The sequence below is a fragment of the Polyodon spathula genome, chromosome 6, assembly GCF_017654505.1.
Source record: "Polyodon spathula isolate WHYD16114869_AA chromosome 6, ASM1765450v1, whole genome shotgun sequence".
Taxonomy (NCBI): domain Eukaryota; kingdom Metazoa; phylum Chordata; class Actinopteri; order Acipenseriformes; family Polyodontidae; genus Polyodon; species Polyodon spathula.
Genome location: NC_054539.1, coordinates 23,662,377 through 23,683,475, shown reverse-complemented (window position 1 = coordinate 23,683,475; position 21,099 = coordinate 23,662,377). Strand labels below are relative to the sequence as shown.

The window sequence follows — 21,099 nt, the reverse complement described above, 5'->3', positions numbered from 1 at the left end:
CAGGAGTGGCATAAAGTCACCCAACATCAATGTCAAAGACTGGTGGTAAGCATGCCAAGACGCATGAAAGCTGTGCTTGAAAATCAGGGTTATTCCACCAAATATTGATTTCGGAACTCTTCCTAAGTTAAAACATTAGTATTGTGTTGTTTAAAAATGAATCTGAACTTATTTTCTTTGCATTATTCAAGGTCTGACAACACTGCATCTTTTTTGTTATTTTGACCAGTTGTCATTTTCTGCAAATAAATGCTCTAAATGACAATATTTTTATTTGGAATTTGGGAGAAATGTTGTCAGTAGTTTATAGAATAAAACAAAAATGTTCATTTTACCCAAACACATACCTATAAATAGTAAAACCAGAGAAACTGATCATTTTGCAGTGGTCTCTTAATTTTTTCCAGAGCTGTATATCTTTCTTGCCACCCTACCATACAGGCCAGATTTGTGGAGTGCTTGGGATATTGTTGTCACGTGCACACTTTGACCAGTCTTGGCCATAAAAGCCTGTAGCTCTTGCAAAGTTGCCATTGGCCTCTTGGTAGCTTCTCTGATTTATATATATATATATATATATATATATATATATATATATATATATATATATATATATATATATATATATATATATATATATATGGGTAAACAGCATGAATGGACTGACAGTCCCTGTACACTGTAAACAGCATGAATGGGCTGATTGTCATTTGTCTGTTCTGATTTACACTGGAATCACATTTGACAGTGGTCCAAAGACTTACCTCTTGTTTTGTCTGGAGGCTCCTTTTTTTCTGGTGGAAATATTTGAACTATGTTTTTATAGCCTCTTAAAAAGCAGTTTTATCTAGCATACTGTATTTTTGTAGATCTGTCAACAGTCTCTGGCTAATATTACTAAAATCTCCCATCTCTTGCAGCGCCAAATATGTTGGCCAGAATAATTTTATAATCATAAGAGGAAACATTATAAACAATATAATAACAATATGATTATAAACTTGAAAATAATCCAAGCTCCATCATAAACAATTGAATAAGTCATCCGGTGTGATGAATGCAGTGAAATATAGGGTTAAGGTACCTGATAATTACTCACACACTATATATATATATATATATATATATATATATATATATATATATATATATATATATATATATACTATATATTATAATTATTAAAAGGCATTTTTTTTTTTTTCATTTATCTACAGTTATCCTACCTCACAACTTCTGATTCTTCTTATTCTAGACATTTGTAGAAAATGAATTAAAAATAAAAACTGAAATAGCTTGGTTGGATAAGTGTCCATCCCCTTGTAATAGCAATCCTAAATTAGCTCAGGTGTAACCAATTGCATTCAAAATCACACATCAAGTTAAGTGGACTCCACCTGTCTTAAATTGTAGTGATTCACATGATTTCAGGATAGTGCATTTCAAAGTAAAGACTCAACCATGAGCACCAAGTTCTTTCAAAAGAACTCCTTTTCGAAGTTGAAGAAATGGGTATAAAAAAATATTAAAGTCCTTGAATATCCCTTGGAGCACGGTCAAGATGATTATTAAAAAGTGGAAGGTGTATGGCACCACCAAGACCCTGCCTAGATCAGGCCATCCCTCCAAACTGGATGACCAAGCAAGAAGGAGAGATCAGAGAAGATACCAAGAGGCCAATGGCAACTTTGCAAGAGCTACAGGCTTTTATGGCCAAGACTGGTCAAAGAGCGCATGTGACAACAATATCCCAAGCACTCCACAAATCTGGCCTGTATGGTAGGGTGGCAAGAAAGAAGCCATTACACAAGAAAGCCTACCTTGAATCCCGTTTGAAGTATGCAAAAAAAACATTCAGGAGATTCTGTAGCAATGTAGCAAAAAGTTTTGTGGTCTGACGAAACATAAACGCAACATTTTGGCATATATATACACTTAAAGTCAAAATCAGTTATTGTAAGGTGACATTGGTTTTATGTTGGGAAATATTTTTAAGAAAAATAAAAAACTGAAATATCTTGCTTGCATAAGTATTCAATCCCCACACATTAATATTTGGTAGAGCCACCATTCGCTGCAATAACAGCTTTACGTCTTTTGGGGTAAGTATGTACCAGCTTTGCACACAGTGTCGGAGTGTTTTTGGCCAATTCTTCTTGGCAGATTTGCTCCAGGTTGTTCAGGTCGGTTGGACGATGCTTGTGGACCACAATTTGACGGACTTTGACTGGGCCACTGTAGGACATTCACCTTTTTGTTCTTGAGCCACTCCAATGTTGCTTTGGCCTTGTGCTTGGGATCATTGTCCTGCTGAAAGGTGAATTTCCTCCCAAGCTTCAGTTTGTTAGCGGACTGAAGCGTATTCTCTTTCAATATTTTCCTGTATTTTGCTCCATCCATTCTTCCTTCAATTGTAACAAGATGCCTAGTCCCTGCTGATGAGAAGCATTCCCACAGCATGATGCTGCCACCACCATACTTCACTGTAGGGATGGTGTGTCTTGAGGCATGGGCAGTGTTAGGCTTGTGCCACACATAGAGCTTTGAGTTTTGGCCAAAAAGCTCTATCTTGGTCTCGTCTGACCACAAAACCTTTTCCCACGTCGCAGCTGGGTCACTCATGCATTCTGGCAAACTCCAGACATGCTTTCAGATGGTACTTTTTGAGTAACGGCTTCTTTCTTGCCACCCTCCCATACAGGCCAGTGTTATGCAGAGCTCTTGATATGGTTGACTGGTGCACCATTACTCCACCCCCATCCACTGAACTCTGTAGCTCCTTCAAAGTGATTGTTGGCCTCTCTGTGGCTTCTCTCACAAGTCTCCTTGTTTGAGCACTGAGTTTTGAAGGACGGCCTTTTCTTGGCAGTGCCTGGGTGGTGTGATGCAGCTTCCACTTCCTGATTATTGATCCAACTGTGCTCACTGGGATATCCAAACACTTGGATATTATTTTGTACCCTTTCCCTAATCTATGCATTTGTATTACTTTATCTCTAACTTCTGTAGAATGCTCTTTGGTCTTCATTTTCCTTCAGATTCACAGCCTTACAAATGATCCTTCAACAGTGGGGTTTTTATCCAGAAAATGTGACTAACTTTAATGGTTCACAGGTGGAGGCCAATGCTAAGGTAATTGTGTCCTTGTTAGGGCAATTTCTTTCATCGGTGCAAACAGGGAGCTTCCACAGCACAGGGGTTGAATACTTATGCAAGCAAGATGTTTCAATTTTTTATTTGTCTTAAAAATATTGCCCAACATAAAACCAATGTCACCTTACAATAATTGATTCTGAGTTTCAGTGTTTAAAAATAAAATATCAAACAGAACGAATTTTCAATGTACCATTTGTAATTCGGTAATATGAGAGAATTGGTCAGGGGTCTGAATACTTTTGCAAGGCACACTATATATATATATATATATATATATATATTTTTTTTTTTTTTTTTTTTTTTGTGTAGACTAGTGGCATTGCTGTAAACTAAGTGAGCCAAAAAATGTACACTTACGGTATTAATATTATAGGTTGACTAAGTTATCCTGTAAGTTAACATGTCCAGCTGCTGGCCTCAGTGAATAAAGCTACTTTTGTAACCAGTGCAGGCACATTTAGAGGGTCCTCTCAAAGGGAAGAACATGAGAGAGTGAGTGTTCAGTTAAAAAATATTTGTATTAATACTGTGGATTATAGCCAAATCAATTTGAAATGTCAATGTACTGTAGGTTAGGAGTGTGGAATTTGATGACGAGTGGTGCAAAATCAAGCCAGTTCTAGTGCTCACTATGTAGAGTGTGACAGACAGACAGAGAGACGTGGATGGATGGATGTACAGACACGATTAGGTAAAATTTGTAAAAGAGAAAGGCTGACATTGCCAATATGATCCAGTTAAAAAGCAATGTTACAGTTACCGCTAGAACAACAGGGTTAGAAACTAACAATATTGTGCTACTAGTCCCTTTTGAAACTTGGTAGTCCTGATGTGAAGTGCCTTTGGAATCAATAACAACAGTTGGGCTCCCTAGATTTTTTTTTTTGCTAAAAAAATAAACACCGTTACAAATTTAGATTTTAGATTTTTTTAATTTTTTTTTTTAACAAAGCACCTTCATAAAAGCTCATACAGATCGATCAATCACCTATTTGCACCTCGTTACTGAGCAACTAACTGTATTGTGTACTGAGAAACTGACCCTGACAGCACCAGACTGGGTGACAGAGGAAAACATTCTCTCCACTGTGTTACCATGCCGAGCATGAAGCTCCGCCTGAAATTCACACTGATGACACAAATAAAATGTTGATTTTTTTTTGTGCATTACATGTGTTGCTACAGTATTTACAAAAATGCTGGCTGGCTATGAAATACTATTTACAATAACTAATATCTATTTAATAGATATTTAGTGAGCAAGTAGTCTGAGTGAAGTTATCCAACATTATCCCATCCCAAGTTTTACTGCTTTCCTAGAAAAGGGTTAACATTTCTGTTTGTGAGATGCCTTGCCTATTGAAATATTAAGCCTGTTTTTAAAGAGGAGACAATTATGTATTCAGTGATACCAAGAGATTTAGTAACTAAAGGAGGAAAAATGGGAAATACAATCCCCACCCATAGTCTTGCTGCAAATCATTTATTAAACCTTTATTTTACTAGGATATTATATTGAGATTAAAATCTCTTTTGCAAGTGAGGCCTAGCCACGAAAGGTAGCAGCAATGCAATGGAGCATATTACAAAGCAAAAATACAAATACAGAAATTAAATTCATTTTAAACATAGCAAAGTCATACTCGGTACAATATACAATCAGTTAGTGACAATCAATACAGGTGTAATCAACTGCTTAAAACAAGCACAACTCTCAATTAAATAATCATGCAGCTTACTCTCACTCTTCAATTGTATTAAAGTTATTTGGGACTGCAATTTGTTGTTAACATCATTTATGCAGGTATATATTCCTATGCCAAGTGGTGCTGCATCAATGATTTCACAGTGGCGATTTAGTTCAATTTCAAATAGCTTAGGTAAAGAGAAGATTGAAAAAAGAAGCACCCGGACCCCATTTAGAGCAAATACAGTACATGATTACCAGGCATATGAATCTTACAGCAGTTACTTCAAAGTATACACATCAATAAGGCTGTTATTGGGCCATTTGCCAAACAGGACAAAACAACTCTCAATTTGTAGATACATTGTTTATCTTGGCCACAAAAGTTACTGAATGATATTCAATAATCTATACCCTTCCTTTAGTTACTGGTCTTCCCTTTTCTTTCAGACATAAATCATAATAGGCATGAATATCAGGTTACCATGCAACATAAAAGCCACATGTATGTTTGGCAGAACTAGATATATAGTATTCATGTTGTCATTTATTCAACAGTGTTGGTAAAATATCCAGCTACTGTAAGTGTGAGGATTTAACAGGGATTGGCTTCATGTTAAGTTGACATCTGCCTTGATTGGCCAGTCAATCACTCTTTTCAATACCTGGATCTGTTCTAAAATCCATTTAATAACAAAACAGGGAACTGACAGGATCATCTCCTTCTGCAATTAGAGTTGCTTTTTCTATGGTCAATGTCCTAATGTTACATCGTGTTACCTATTGAAGTAAGTACCTTTCTCAAGGTATCTTACTGGCTGTCAGAGCTGGGTCATGTACGATTTGACACCCTGATGCAGCATGTCAAAATTAAACTAATGCTGCATGACAGAATTCAAATATAATTCAAATATGTTCTCACAATTTTATTTGGAATACATTTTAAAGTGCATACAGTAATACATATATCTTAGAACAGTTTAGATTATTTTAATTAATATTTTTTATAATACTTTTTTATTGAGGTGTTCCAACAGTCATTACTGATGACTCTTAAACATGTAAAACATTTTTAGCTTTGCACATAGCACAAACTTTTATTTAAAAATAAATAAATAAATAAAGCTAGTGCCTTTCATAATGCAGTGAATTCCTGCCATTTTTTATTTCTAAAAAAATCTATCCAGTGTGCTTTGTTGTTTTTGTGATGCTTTTGATGTGTCTTTCAGCGATAATTAAATCATTATGTGCATTAGTACTTGACTGATTGCAACACTGCATAAATGAGCCTTGCTCACATTAGGCATTCAAAGTAGGGAAGGCTGAAGAGCACACAGTTCACGCTTGACATGGAATTTGTTATTTTCCTGCTTTATTTATATTAGTTATACACCAAGGTCATAGTCACATGGCAAAATGTTTGAGATTTCTTTTAAAATGTTTTGTTTGGTGTTAGTTTGCTTAAGTATCTAAAATGTGACAATACTAAAACACACGTGGCAAATTCAAAGAGAGTTGGTTCCTTCAATAAGTTACTGTCCCCTTTGCAACAAACCTACACATTTAAGCTTTTTTGTTTTAAATGATACTTTGAGTTTGAGGATATACAGTGCATCACATTTTACTAAGTAATACAGTAACATGCCTTTCAATTGTACCGATATAGCCAGTACAATACCTAATTTCTAACTTTGGTACCGGATCCTCACAAATTGATTGTGTTTAATGAATTTTGAGCTTCATCTGAAGCCCTTTTTTTCCCCCCTGCACAACCCTGCCAGGCCACTAGAGGCACACGAGTGCTAGCGTCAATATCCCCATGGTACTGCCTGCTACACAGATAGGTAGACAGCAAACATACTGGTAGAGACAGTCCATTCAAAGATATTGTTGTGATAGAATTTGTTTAGTTAATTTCCGAATATGTAAGGTAAGAATTCTTAATGTTATTACATGCGGGGTTTGGTGCTGGAGATTAAAAACTGAAGAGATTTTATAAAATATTTGTAGGGTGTTCTGTGAAGCTGAAACTCTTGCTGGCGCCAGTCATTGAAACTTCTACATTTCTTAATCTTAACCCATCTCATGTATCCCTTATCCCTAAGGGAACACATGATTGTAATAATACTAATTCAATTTAAATGTATTTATTTTAGGGCAGTTTAGCCAGTCATTGTCTTCCTCACTCATTTAGATCCATAATTATCCCGATTAGAGGAAAAATCCCCATTAATTTATTGTTTTTTTTTTATTTATTTATTTTTTTTTATTTTAAGCCCTCAAATGTTCAATTTATGTAATGCTTAATGATTTTAGAATACAACAGCTGCTTAAAAACATGTCTGTATGCCAATACATATATTTACATACTAAAATGAAGTTCAGTTATTTTAACTGTTATAGAAAAACAATATGTTATAAAGTATAACACATTGCTATGTTTACATTGACTTTTAGGACCCAAAATAGTTATTTTTCTAGATTTGTGATGCCATTGTAGATTTTGTGTGTGTATATGTGTGTGTGTGTGTGTATATATATTGGCTAAGCCCCTTCTTAATTACCATAAATGATTTTGTTGTAAGCCCATGTTGTGTTAAGAAGGACTGGGTCAAGTGAATTGTTTTTCAGAACTAATAGAAATACTAGACTAGCGTGCTGATACTTTTCATAAGCAAAGTTTGTAAATAAACAAAGCACTTGTAATGAGTTTACTTTAAATTATATCAACCTTTCCAGTGATGTACAATTTTTTTTTAACTTTGAATTAAGTATGATACATTTTGAATGACCTGCTGATTCTGTTTATTAATGTCTTAAACATACGGCACTGTGTTTATTTTTGTTTATAGTTAGATCACTGGGGAAAAGAGCTGAGTGCTGCAGCTTTAGTTTATGTGTTCTAAGATTAAACTGGTGGCTCAGTTTTTGTGTTGATGACCAGATGTATTAGATTTTTAACTTTAGTTCTGTAAGTGTGGGTGGGGGTGTTCAGGGGATTTTTTTCTGCTGTATGTATGAAAGTTTGACTGAATATCGCCAAGAAACAGGGTAATAAGATGGCACATAATAGGCTAGGTGGGGGGTCTCGTGGTGACGACTGTCTGTGTTTTACAGTTAGATTGTTGTTCTTGTGTGGACAAGCGGTCATGCTGATTTAATTGTGATACTGATAACTCTAATTTACAGTATAGTATATTTAGGCAGCCGGTGGCGTTAGAAATGTACATATTTAAAAGAAAAATATATATAATTTTTTTTTTTTTTTTGACAGGTATCAGATTTGGTTATCATCTTGAATCACAAGAGAGCAGTCGAAGCTTTTGCAAAAGGTGGCAATCTCACACTTGGGGGAAATTGTACTGTTGCAATAGGTCCATTGGGCAGGTAAGTGATTGTGAATGTCAAGAAAAAAAAAATTATGCTTCCGATTTCAATTCCAATTCAGTTGTTTATGCAGTATAAATAAGATCCACAATGTATTCCATGCTCCCTATCAAGTATGAAATGTAACAAATGACCACATGGGTATTTATCCTTAAAGACCCTGTAACCTGAATATATAGAACAAAGACTGCTCATCAGAGCCTGTGACACAGTCATGACTGCCCCATGGGCATAAATAGGCTGCACACACAGATCCGACCTGAGACGAGAACGACTACAAACAGATAAGTGTTGAATATACTTTTATCTGCTTATTCACTTGTGTAATTATACTATTAATGCAATTTATGTTTACATGATTTAAAGTAATTTGCTATTTACATGTATTGTGGACTCAGCCGTGGTTTTTGTTAAGTCCCTCAACGGTTTTGTGTCCCGCACGAAGCTAGCAGCTCCGTCACCTGTTCCCTGGGATCGAATAACCTCAAGTTGGCTACTTGTGTTCTCTCTCAGGCTGCTAGAAAATGAAAATGTTGATTTTTTATTATAAAAATTAAATATAATTAACGGTAATTGAGTGTTTACTGTTTTGTGTGAGAGAATTGTTTCTCGGCGTGTATTTTTTTTTTTTTTCACGGAAATACTAGCACACCTGTTGGACCGAGACGTGCGCTTCAGGTTAAAACTGCTTACTGTTTTGTCCCACAGTGTCTCGTTGCCACATTAATTCTGCGTGCAGAATTATTGTGAAGACCGTTAGGGCTCTGTAGGTGGGCATCCCAATAGATTGCTCCCGTGGTAACTGTAGGTCCAGACCTGCACCTGTCCCTGCTGTTACACTGTACATCGAATGAGGTTACCATTCCGACTCACTAGCAGTTGCTAGGCTGAGCTCTGGTTCGGGCCTAGCTGTCCGCAGCCCCTCCCGTTGTGTGTCGTTGCCGCCCTGGTATCTGCATGCAGTGCCATTGCGAAGGCTGGAATGGCTCTGACAGCAGGCTTTTCTCAGTCTTAGGACTGTATCTGTTTGCCAGAAGCACTACAGGTGGGCACCCCTATAGTCTGCTTAAGCGAACAAGGTTACCACTCCGATTTACTACACAGTCGCTAGGTTAGCTCTGCATCAGTTCTGATTGCTTGCATTTTTTCCCACGGCTGTGCATCAGGGGAAATTTAACCATCATCAGACGCACAGGCAAAACCTCAGACTAAGCCTCTAGTCAAGCAACAGTCCTAGCAATTTGCTGCCACAGGCCTAGGTGAGGATGTAATCTTCTTTAGTCAGAAACAAATCTGTGTTTGTCAGGCCAACATTTTGTTTACAGTTAATAAATAAATAAATCTTTAAAACCATGACATATCTCTATACTTAGGACTCCACTTCTTCCCAGCATGATCAAATATGGGCCTTTCTGACCAGACAGTAGTGCGCTTTCCATCCATTTATCAAGCGAGTTTATAAGTTACTCTGTAAAATTGCTACAAGAATAGTAGTGACATAAGGGCGAAAAAATGTTTTTCCATCCACTGCAAATTCTAGCGAGTCAAAGGGAATTCCCCGTGACATGTCGTGATGTCATAGCCTAATGTGTCGCTACGTTTTCAGTTTATTTGCAAGAATGGTTTTCCATAAATTTTTTTTTACTCGCTCGCTAGTCTAGCGAGTATACATTCTACCAAGTTAAGCTCTTTAAAAAAGAAAAATAATAATAAATCAATGAATCTTGACATGTTGCCACATATGCAGTTCACAAGACTAACAATAAAATATACATACTATATGGGGAAAACTGAACCTGCAGTCAGTGTCAAAAATGATGTAAATAAGTGTTGCTGCGTAAAAGGTACTTAAAACCTGCAGCATTGTTTTCACATTTTTTCTACTAGTTAAAGGTTGCTTATTCTATTTCTGCTTTTGTTAGAAGCCTTCCAATTTTGTGTAGCACAATGTACTAGGATGCATACTACTAAACTGAATAAGCAGAAAGAAAAAATAAAATAAGAACAGTTGTATTAAGCCATTTAAAAAGTGAGTGTATGTATGTGTGTGTGTATGTGTATATATAGATAGATAGATAGATAGATAGATAGATAGATTGTATATATAAATGGACGCTTTTATTAAGAAAAAAGACACTTTGTAATTAAACATTCAGTTTGTTAAACTTAATTTTAAAGCTGAGGGCTGAGGGAACACTGAGTCACTTTGTCGCTTGGAACTTGGTTTCAGGAGACTAGGTTTCAGGCCACTGTTTAGCACACCAGTAGAGTCTTGAGGAGACTAGTGGCGCCAAATCAGCCAAGCAAAATCCCACTTAATAAAATACTTTTAGTATTTTCCGAGTTTGTGTTATTATTGTGTAGATCCGAAATTATACAAAATAATACTGACAGTTCTGTCGTTTGCAAATTGTAGTCCGGAGGGTAAAACGGAGTAATTTATTTTAAATTAATATCTTTAGCAAAAGGTGACACATTCAATAGGATTTTGTTACACACGGTTCTGGCATGTCACTTTTGTGCTGTGAGTCATTAGATCCTTTTGCATGGAAGGCCTTGGTTGCAAGAGTGTGCGGTTCTTTGATGGACCCATATTCAGTTAAAATGTGTTTGTTCACTGATGATGGGAATGAGAATGTAGAGATGGGAGCCTAGCTAACAAGATTTAAGTTTTTGCAGGTATTAAGCTTTTAAAGACTGTCACCCACACCTGTGAGCAGAAACTGACTCACTGAGAGCAGAAACTGACCCAAGGCTGTCACAGCTACTGGAAACTGCAACAAATATTGTAATGACTGTAATGTGTTTTAAAGAATTTAAAAGCAGTAGAAAATATTATTAGCAGATCTGTGTAAGGCCTTCGTGGATAAGTTAATTGCATTTAAGGTCAAACTGGCCTGTTGAAAGTTTCAAACCTCCCTGTGGCAATGTTGCCCCGCCCCTTTGTGTATTCCTGTGTTGTATGTTGCATGTAGTGTGTTAATGTTGGTGTATAGTCATTGGTACACGGGATATAATATAGGTTATGAGCACGAGTGTTTAAAATGTATATTTGTATTTAGGCACAAGGATCGCACAGCACTTCACGTGCAGGTAAAATGTAATAATATGCGAGCACAGGGAATCGCACTTTTATTAATTCACGTGCAGTTGTACCGAGACTCCAGTTGAATGACTGATTAGCAATCGGGTCTCGGTACAGCTGCATAAAAGCTGCATGTTTTCACTCACTCAGGGTTGTGTGTTCGGTGAGTGGAGAATGGGATTGGAGACGGAGGTAATAAAAATAGTTAAAGTAAATCATAATATCAGCTCACCATGTTTGCCTCTATGTTTTGGATATGAGTGCCGTGTCCTGTGTTTTAGTTTGTCTTGCAACCTTTTATTTTCTGCTCTGTGTAATCATTAAAATGCTGAGTGCAAGCAAGCACTCAGCTTCACCAAAACTCTGTCTCTCTGTCTGTTCTGTGTTGGTTCCTGTTTTGGTCTGACGTCGCCCACTACAGCCATCTTTGTGACACTCCCTTATCAGGCAAAATCATCTTTTTAATTGGACTCAGAGTCTCAAAACATTCTGATCCAGTGAGAGCAGAATGGCAGAATCAATGGAACACAGTTAATATGCCAGAAGCAATCAAACTAGGTTTGATTATAGTAAGAAAAAACTAAAGTATTTAAATAAGTAAGAAACCTAATATAATAACATTAAGTAAATGTATGAGCAGTCCTAAGTTTAAATATTCAATTACTATTGATAATAAAAATTAGCCTCTTGCTTTCTGTGTGTATCAGTGAAGTAAAATAGAATTGCAGTTTATAAGAGATTTCTATATTGACACACCTGAATTAGAACTACATGTTATAAAATCATTTAAAGCACATATACAGTGCGCTGATTTGTAACCTCGTTCTCACTTGCTTGTAGGACAGGCAGTGTTGAAGATAACTCTTTGGTGTTGGCCGATGAAGCAGGGATTTTTGATAGTTGGCGATTTAACAGCCAAGATCCTCTCTATAATGAGCGATCTTGTTAATATTAACGAACGGAAATACCTTTCAGATAACAGAAGACAGGAGTTTATCTTACAAGAATCATGTTCTATATATATAACAGAAATTAATTATAACCTGGAAGGAATAGATGGGAAAGGAAAGCGTAGGACGTGTTAATATATTAAGTTAGATATTGGTTTGAAATAATGAGTATTGGAAAATGCTTACAATAGTGTTTTGTATTAATCAGGCTTAAAATTTGCAAAAGGCAGAGGCTGTCTTAAAACATGCTTTAACTGGATTTTGTATGAACAGTGAAGGTGGTCAGACTTAGTTCAGTCACTATAACACTGTGGCATTTTTGTATGTTAACAGTGGCCTGTATTTAGATGTAAATAACTGGACCTTCCATTTGAAAGCTTAAATGACTTCATAACAGATCAATGGAGTAAAATAAAATTATTGAAGTATCTGAATTACAAATACACTGTTGAAAGAACATATCAAAAGGTTATTATAACAAGCACGGTGTTAACACTATTGTAAATATATTGTTGACACATTTGAAATAATGTTTATTTAATTTAAGGAAACATAGTTTCAACACAATTTTAAATGTTTTTTGTTTTTCAATTAAATGTAAAATTATAGTTATTCACCTGTTTAATGAGAAATCCAAAATGATTTTTCATAACAGAATCAATGTTTTAGACAACTCCATAAATAAAGTCCTTTTGTGCTATCCCTGAAATAACATACATTTTCAAAAATACAAACAGAGTTAGTTTTTCCATATTAGATGATTTTTAATAAGATAAGTATTCTATTTTAAACCTCAACAGGATGCGTAGTTGGTTTCGTCATGAATAATGCCATTTTCTATTGGTTTCAAATCAATTAAAAGTCTTTGCCGGCGTGACAATTATTTCTGTCCATTACATATCGTATAAGCCAAAAGATATCAATATTTTTTTTTTTGTAGCTTGTAAAAAAAACAAAAAGGATGTAAACTAATTAGGTTATTTCAAGTCCAAACAAAAAGTCATTTTGACATTGCAATATCAATTAAACCAAAGAATACACCTGTTTAGTTTTTATAAAGGTTTTACTACAGTAATAAACAGAGGTATTTATTTACAGGAAAACTGTAAATAAAAAGCTGTAGTGTGTTCCCTTGAAATATTTAAATGTTTGTCTCAGTCACACAGTATAATTCTCCTAGGGCATTAGACCTTCAAAAGATAAAGCTTGGTCTTTTGGCACCTCAAAGCAGGATTCGGCGTTGGCTCGTAAAAGCGGGATATGCCAGTCTTGAATGATAAGCAACGGAAGGTGCTTTAAGAAAGACAGTATTTTAAGTGCTTATGATAAAGGATGTATGTTTTACAGTCTTTGTCAAATACTTTGTTAACACACATTTGTATATGAAGTTAAACTGGCCCATTGACAACACACTGAAAAGGTTACATAATATGCTGCTAAGAGGGACATATATTTTTGACCCAGCTTAATATAATCAAATAGAGCTGGTGTTACATATTAAAAACATCTCATATATACACATATACCATTGACATGAAAAGGTCAAAGCAAGTAAACAGGGTTTCTGAAACCCTATGCCATGGCAACACTTTATATAACAGAGAGAGTCAGCTTCTTGGTCCAAAGCATGGTACAAGTTTATATAAGGCTATGGTATTTAACATGATTTAGAAATAGCCCGTCAGTTTAAATGGGTAAAATGACTGGACGTGGCACGTGTATGCTTAGTGGTTCTATTCAAAGGCTTACGATAACCCCTATACAGGACACCTTTGTCAAATACTTTGTGACACACATTTGTAATGGACTGTTAAACTGGCTCCATTGACAACACACTGAAAATGGTAACATAATATGCGGCTAAGAGGGACATATATTTTTTGACCCCAGTTAATAATCAAATGGAGCTGGTGTTACCTATTAAAAGCATCTCTCATACACTACCCTTGTATTGTAACTTTTCAGTGATACATAGCAATCCGCAACACCATCCATTAGTACCCGGGGTATTACCTGGTGCATTACCCTGGTGCATAGCACTCCCATGCATACACCCCCCCGGTATACACGGAGGTACCCTATGCATTGTACTGACGCAGTACATAGCCCCACGCGATTGTGCCTCAGTTTCCCACGCAGCCGTTACTGGATTTACACCCGCATAGACAAAGTGCCTAGCCCTGGTCTTTCACATCTCCCTGCATCCCGTGATCCTCAGTGTTGTGTCCGTACACCTGCGGTACTAACACTCCCGTGATAGTACCGTGTCTTATCCCTGCAACTACAACAGTGTCCGTTTCGTGCTTGTGTGAATGTGGGCCAGCCTCCCCACAGAGGACAGTTTAATTTGCTGCGTCATGAAGGATGTTTCCGATCAATGTCCCCGGCCAATTCCTAGCCCCCTCCTTTGTGCAATGTGTTTGCCAGTTTTCTAAGACCAGGGCTAAGGGGAAAGACCTGCTGAAGGTCGTTCCACCTCCTTTTGACTCTCCACGCACCGTTGCTGTCACTTTCAAGGCCCTTCGCATGAAGCTGCCCTGACAAAAGCCGCATGCTCGGTCTGCTCAGGTCTGTGTCACGAGACCAAAAAGCAAAGACGCGCAGGCACTCTGCACCAATGCAGATTGTGTCAGCCTTACGGGCGACAAATGACACATCTAGCAAGCACAGTTGCATCTGGAGTCGTTGTTGGAGTGTCTTGTCAATTTGACAGCTTTCCCTGGTCCCTACATTAAGGAGGACAGGACGATGTGGTGTCCCTAGCCGCCTCCACGAGAGGAAGTGATTGTCGAAGGGGGATACGGAGATGTTCCCCTCCTGTTTTAGAGGGCTATTCATCTGAGACATTCGGCTCCTAGCAATCCACTGGCGGATGAGCTAGCGCCCTTGGGAGTAGGAGCAGAGCTGATGCTTGGGTCCAGATCCCTTGGACAGAGAGACCCTTCCCGCCGATCTTTTGAAAACTCAGTGTTGTACACCAGCGCTGTCAAGGCAGCCCCCTAAAACACCCCGGTCCCGGTCCCAGAATTTTGTGGAGTGGAATCACTTCGTCTTGGGGCAGCCCAGCATCAGGCTCCACACTGGCTCAAGACGGATTAGTATTGGTATGCCCTAAGAAAGAAGGTACGGCACGGAGAAGCTGGGCTCCAACTTCCCTCCCGTTTGATTCCCACAATGGGGCTGCCTTCCTGTCGACAACCCGACTATTTCAAGCGCTGACCCATGACTCTACCTCCTGTTGACAATAACGGTTTAGGGTCCCGTAGCCTCTTCAAAAGGGCATACATATTCGGGGGCACTACAGTAAAGACTCACAACAAGACTGCTGGTCTGCAGACTGGTGTACTTTCCCAGTTCTGCAAGGACCTTCTGCCCGCCTCCTCCTCATACTTAAAGAGCACGAGGTTGGGTGAAGACCACAGCTGTCCGTATAGTGGCCCAAGCACCTGTAACCTGGGACTGTGTGGTTTCTTGCCAGCTGTTGGCTCTCCCTAGTCCAGAATCCCGGACGTGAACAGTAGTTCTGCTCAACGCGGCGAGCCCTGCTCACCCTGACTTCTGCAGAGACCTCCTGTCAGGCCAGACCCATGGATCGTTAAATGAACCTTGGCTCCAGGGATCGGGAATGAGCTAGACACCTGCAGCCGTCTTTACTTGACACCGGGCTTTGTGACTGCTGGTCTCCGGTCGCTACTCGTTCCTGGTCAAAAGTCTTCTCAACATTGTCAGATCTTCCGACCCTGGGTAGCCTCGTGAAGCGGTGATTCTGTCCACAGTGTTCTTACTAAGTCGACAAGCTGCCTTCCCCCCGTACCCACTCGTATTATACCCAGCAACATGATGGAGACCCATTGCTGCTGCTCCTCAGACCATTTTGACGGTGTTCCACCTGTGCCAAGCAGGTAGTCAACCCCTGCACTGATCCTCGGACAGGGCGGGCACAGGAGTGCCCAGAGCAAAGACCACCAGCGTCCACCCATCAACAGAGCAACGCCAGCCAAACACGAGTCCAAGAAACTCGGCAAAAGCAGCAGCAACCCTGACAAAGGGCTCCGGCCTCAAGGCCCGCAACCCTTTCAGAGCCCACCACCTTCTGTCATGGAGGTAATGCACCACCAACGTCCACTTCGGACACTACTGTGTGGGCACTTCAGTTTTCGAGCTGGACCTACTCTATCTTCCAGGGGCTCGCTTCGGCTGGTGTGGAGCCGACCCCGCACAGGCTTCTGTCCCTCATGCAAGAATTGAATGCTTTATTCACAAAGCATGGCACTTCGCCTCGTAAATGTCAACAGGAGGGTTTTTACTCAAGGTATTTTCTGGCACCAAAGCAAGATGGCGGGCTCCACCCCACTTCCAGGATCTCACCTTCACCACCACTTAGGGGATCCAGGACTGGTTGGCACCCTCAAGATGCGTCCACGATCTACCCACACACATTCTCCATAGTTAGTCCTTCACCATCTGAGAGAGGGAGGAGGATGTGCCCCAGAGCAAACTGGTGTGGCCGGTGTGAGGAGGAGGGCCACCGCCTGGGCAGGATGCCCCTACAACCAGGAGCTATGGCCCAAGGAGTGTTCACTTGGGCATCAGGGATGCCATGCCCGCTCCCTCAGCACCACCACCTGGACCGCCTGGGGTTGGAGATGACTGGGACTGGTTGATGCACCCTGAGGCAGACCTGGGACCCTGGTGATCTCCTTTTGTTTTCTCAACACGCTGAGCCAGATGCCAGAGAGGGAGGAGGAGCCGCCGTCGCTGCCAGAGCCACCAGAGGGAGGAGGGGCCGCCGTCGCCGCCAGAGCCACCAGAGAGAGCCGGAGCCGCCGTCCAGAGCCAGAGAGGGAGGATCTATGGCCCCCTGATGCCAAAGAAGGCTTGGGGAGCCTAAAGCGACTTGATCTCCGCTCTGGTTCCCGTTTGGAAACCTATGCCCACCGGTTGCCTGAGCAGACGGTTGGCGACCTCCACGTTACCGACGACGTAAGTCCGCCCTGGGATTGCCTGCTGCCTCCCCAACGGACGTTGCCTGCTGCGCATCGTCCTCCTCGGGGACGACGCCTGGTCTACCGAACCCTTACTAGGGTCACCAGAGGTCGCACTGCAAAAGATCCCATCGCCCCTGAGGGTCCGCTGCCCGCCAGGTCGTCTGCCGCCGACCCCAAAGTCGAAAATTGGGGTCTCCCGTTGCCTGAGTTCCGCCACCAAAGTCGGTCCGGGTGCGCGTACTAACCTTTAGATCTCGTGCCCGCCCACCAACAACCGGGACCCTCTTCCCAATCTCTGACATCACGAGACACCACCCTCAAGGCCGCTCCGTCTCGCACGACGCTAGACGGTAGTGCCCAAAAATAAAAAAAAAAAAAACCTGGGCATCAGGGGCCTCCGCCACTTCAAAAAGGAGGGAGCCGGGCCGCCTCCGCCAGAGCCAGAGGGGGATGCCATGTGGGCCGTCCCCTCAGGGGTTGTCGCTTGGGGTTGCCGCTGCTCCGCACCTGGGGTTGCATGCTGCTCGGCTTGGGACTGCTGGTGTCTCCTTTTTGTTTTCTAGGGTTCAACCGTCTCTGCCTCCGCCAACAGAGGGAGCCGGGCCGCCGGGGGCCTCCGCCACCAGAGGGAGCCGGGCCGCCGTCGCCGTACTACCTTGGAGATCCGGGGCCCCCTCAACCAAAGAAGGCTTGGGGGCTGACATCAACCCCACACCACCCACCACCAAACAGCCCACCCAAGGGACATAATTGGACTCTTGGGGGGGGGGGGGGGGGGGGGGAGTTGGCCAATTGCGGCCGGTGTACGTTGTACATGGGGGGAGGTGTGTGGCAGAGCAAAGCTCTGCCCTTTTTAAATTGGCAGGGATGGGGTTAATTTCCCCTACCTGCCTGGGTTTATTATGTTCAGGTGGCTGGGGTTGATTAACTTAATTAACGATCAATCAGCACCCAGCCACATGACATAAAAGGAGGCCTCTGCTTCCCATTCAGGAGGAGGGAGTTGAGGAAGCAGGTTGGTGTTTTGTTGTTTATATTTTTGAAAGTTTGAATCCAGTGAAGGCATTGCCCAGCCTGGAAACCTTATTTTTTTGGTAAGTTTTGTTTTGTTGTCTTTCTATTTGTGTTTGAAGATTTTATTTATTTTGCCCTTGTGCACGTTTATTTTGTGTTATTTATAATAAAAATAGTATATTTTTTTTGAACTGCAGTCTGTCTTTGGGCCTCTATCCACTCGCCAGCCTGCCACACTGCCACATTACCATTTGTCATATTTTGTCACTTAGGGTGTAACTTTAGTTTGTGCCAAAGTTTTTTTTTTTTTTTTTCCTCCCTTGTTCAGTAGATGTGTTGCAGGTGCATACATTTTTACAAAGCCTCAGGCTTCTGTGATCTATTGGGTTAAACAGTATGAAAACATTTGTCACCAACTAGAAAATAACATATCAATTGTACTGTATTTACATTGTGTGCATACAGGACAGCTCTGAGGGCAGTGGATTATCATAAATATTCTGTTGTGCGGCATCAGGCTGAATAATCCGTGAGCCAGAAATGACAAGGTTAATTGGTTTGCCTATCCAGAGGAGAATGATTTGTTATAATGACAGCTTTCAAGATCTGTATCCGGTTTTATGCCACACTCCACGATTTGAGAGCAGTGGAATGATACTGATTGAATCATTTTCGGCTGTCACAGTTTTAATTTTCACACCTTCCAATCAAATGCTATAAATAGGAGGCCCAGTAGTATCACGGTTTTAGGACTTGTGGAGGCGTATGAGGTATGATCCTGACTATAGATTACTGTCCACAGCAATTTGTCCTAAATAGATCATTCTTATAACAATGCTGTCTCCTGTGTATACTGTATTTTATTTTTAAAAATCTTCTAATATAGTGCAAAAGCCAGGGGACTAAGTGCCCAAAACAACCTTTGAAGGTGTTAGTGCTCATTTCTCTTAATGGAGAAGTGTTCATATTTTAACTCTGTTAACTCCTGTCGCAGAGGATTCACAGAAACTTTGTTTTAGGTGGAATAAAACATTTCAAAATTGAAAAACAACCGCTACATGTGTTTGTTATTTTTAGAGGGGTCAATACATACATTTGAGTCTTAACAATGGAGCAAACTTTGCACCGGAGCAAAAAGCTTAGTGGAAGGGGTGTCCGAAAGGTCTAGTTTGATGATTAATGCTGGGATTAAGTGACAATGGTCAAAATATCATGGATTCTGTGATTTTTGCAGATGTCCTTGCTTTTAATAGAAATCACTGAACTTTACCAACTGTATTTGAAGTTCCACCTTAACAAACAAACAAAATAAAAAAAACATTATTTTTTCCCAGTTGCGTGACAGATGTTGAACTAGCTCGGTTGCCTTACATTGCACTGTCTATTGTGTTTAATTTGAACTAATTTAACCTGACTGCCATGATTTCTGGTACTAATTTATGTGACAAAATCTCAGCCGCCTTCATGATGCACCCATAATAACCTGTACTCATAAAAGCTGAACAAACTAAATAAACTTCTTTCTTAGTTCAAGATGTTGAAAAATAAACCTTTGTCTCCCTGACTAAAGTTTTTTTAGTCTTCCTTTAGTCTGAAGATTGCTTTCAAAACATCCCAGCTGTATAACAGCTGTAAAGCAGTGTTGTCAGAAATAAGATTGGTATTAACTTAAGATCAAAGTTTATAACTTCAGTAAATATTTAACATCGAACTCAACTGACAGAGAATGCATGTAATGCTCCATACATTGCCCTCTAGTTTGTGTTTAGCTGGATGGCTACAGCATAAGATATACATCATGAAGGTAGGAATCACATCAGAAGTAAAATGAGGTAGCACAATATTACAGTTCAGCTATCATATTCACATATCTGCCTGCAAATCAGTAAACCTGAAAACATTTCTCAAGTGAGTCAAGCTGGATACCAAATGGCTTTTTGTTACCCATCCACCATCAAATGCTATATGTATTTAAGGGCTGATCTGCAAATGAGTACATTAAAAAGCTAGTGCCTTAGTTGACTTTAAAGTTGCCTTCATATTGATGTTTCAGCTCGAAAGAATGTCCAATATGTGTCCATTTTCCAGTAAGCAGACAATGAAAATATGGGAATTACATATTTTTTTCCTAAAGGGACATGTTTCTTAACTACACGATTAACTACAATAAATTACAATTTACTCACACCGCCAAAGTGATTCTATTGTAAAAAATAAATTAATAAAAAAATAAAAATAAGCAACATCCTTAAACCAAATTTAACTGCAATTAGTGTATGTTTAGGATGGAGAAGGCCTTAATACCCTACATTGTTACGTGTATTTTACAGGAATATCGAAGGAGATGTTGCTGTTCGGAGTACAGCTGCTGTCTATACATATTGCAAGTCACGTGGATTATTTGCTGGAGTTTCACTGGAAGGATCATATCTAATTGAACGGAAAGATGCCAACAAGAAGTGAGTGATTTCAAAATGCACAAGCACATTTATCCCAAATCTCACGTCAAAATTACTACTTATGGCAACTTTGTGTTCATGCACATCTACCATGTGTATAATAGTGGATACGCTGAAAGAAAGTTGATAGAATAATTTCTAATAATTTATTTTACAAAAGGTACCAAGTATATGTGTGCATTTTTTTTTTGTTTTTTTTTTGTTTTGTTTTTTTGAACATTGGAATTAAATGTAGTGTTCTATTCCTGGGATGACATCTGTACACAGGATAAGGTGTACTGGAATTTTAACAAATACTTCACTGTGATTTGGTTGATTTCTGATTATCATTTATAATCAATGAAGTTACTTGTCTTAACTGCTTTTATCCAGG

At 39.6% G+C, this 21,099-nt stretch overlaps 1 protein-coding gene across 2 annotated transcripts in view; it reads left to right on the top strand.

The window, feature by feature from the left end:
• sh3yl1 (SH3 and SYLF domain containing 1) overlaps positions 1-21,099 on the top strand; it is a 76,713-nt gene that overhangs the window by 35,405 nt on the left and 20,209 nt on the right. For both annotated transcript variants that reach the window (XM_041252610.1, XM_041252611.1), the window contains exons 5-6: positions 8,118-8,230; positions 20,598-20,726. In XM_041252610.1, coding sequence (XP_041108544.1) covers positions 8,118-8,230; positions 20,598-20,726 — 242 coding nt within the window. The remainder of the gene's footprint in view (positions 1-8,117; positions 8,231-20,597; positions 20,727-21,099) is intronic.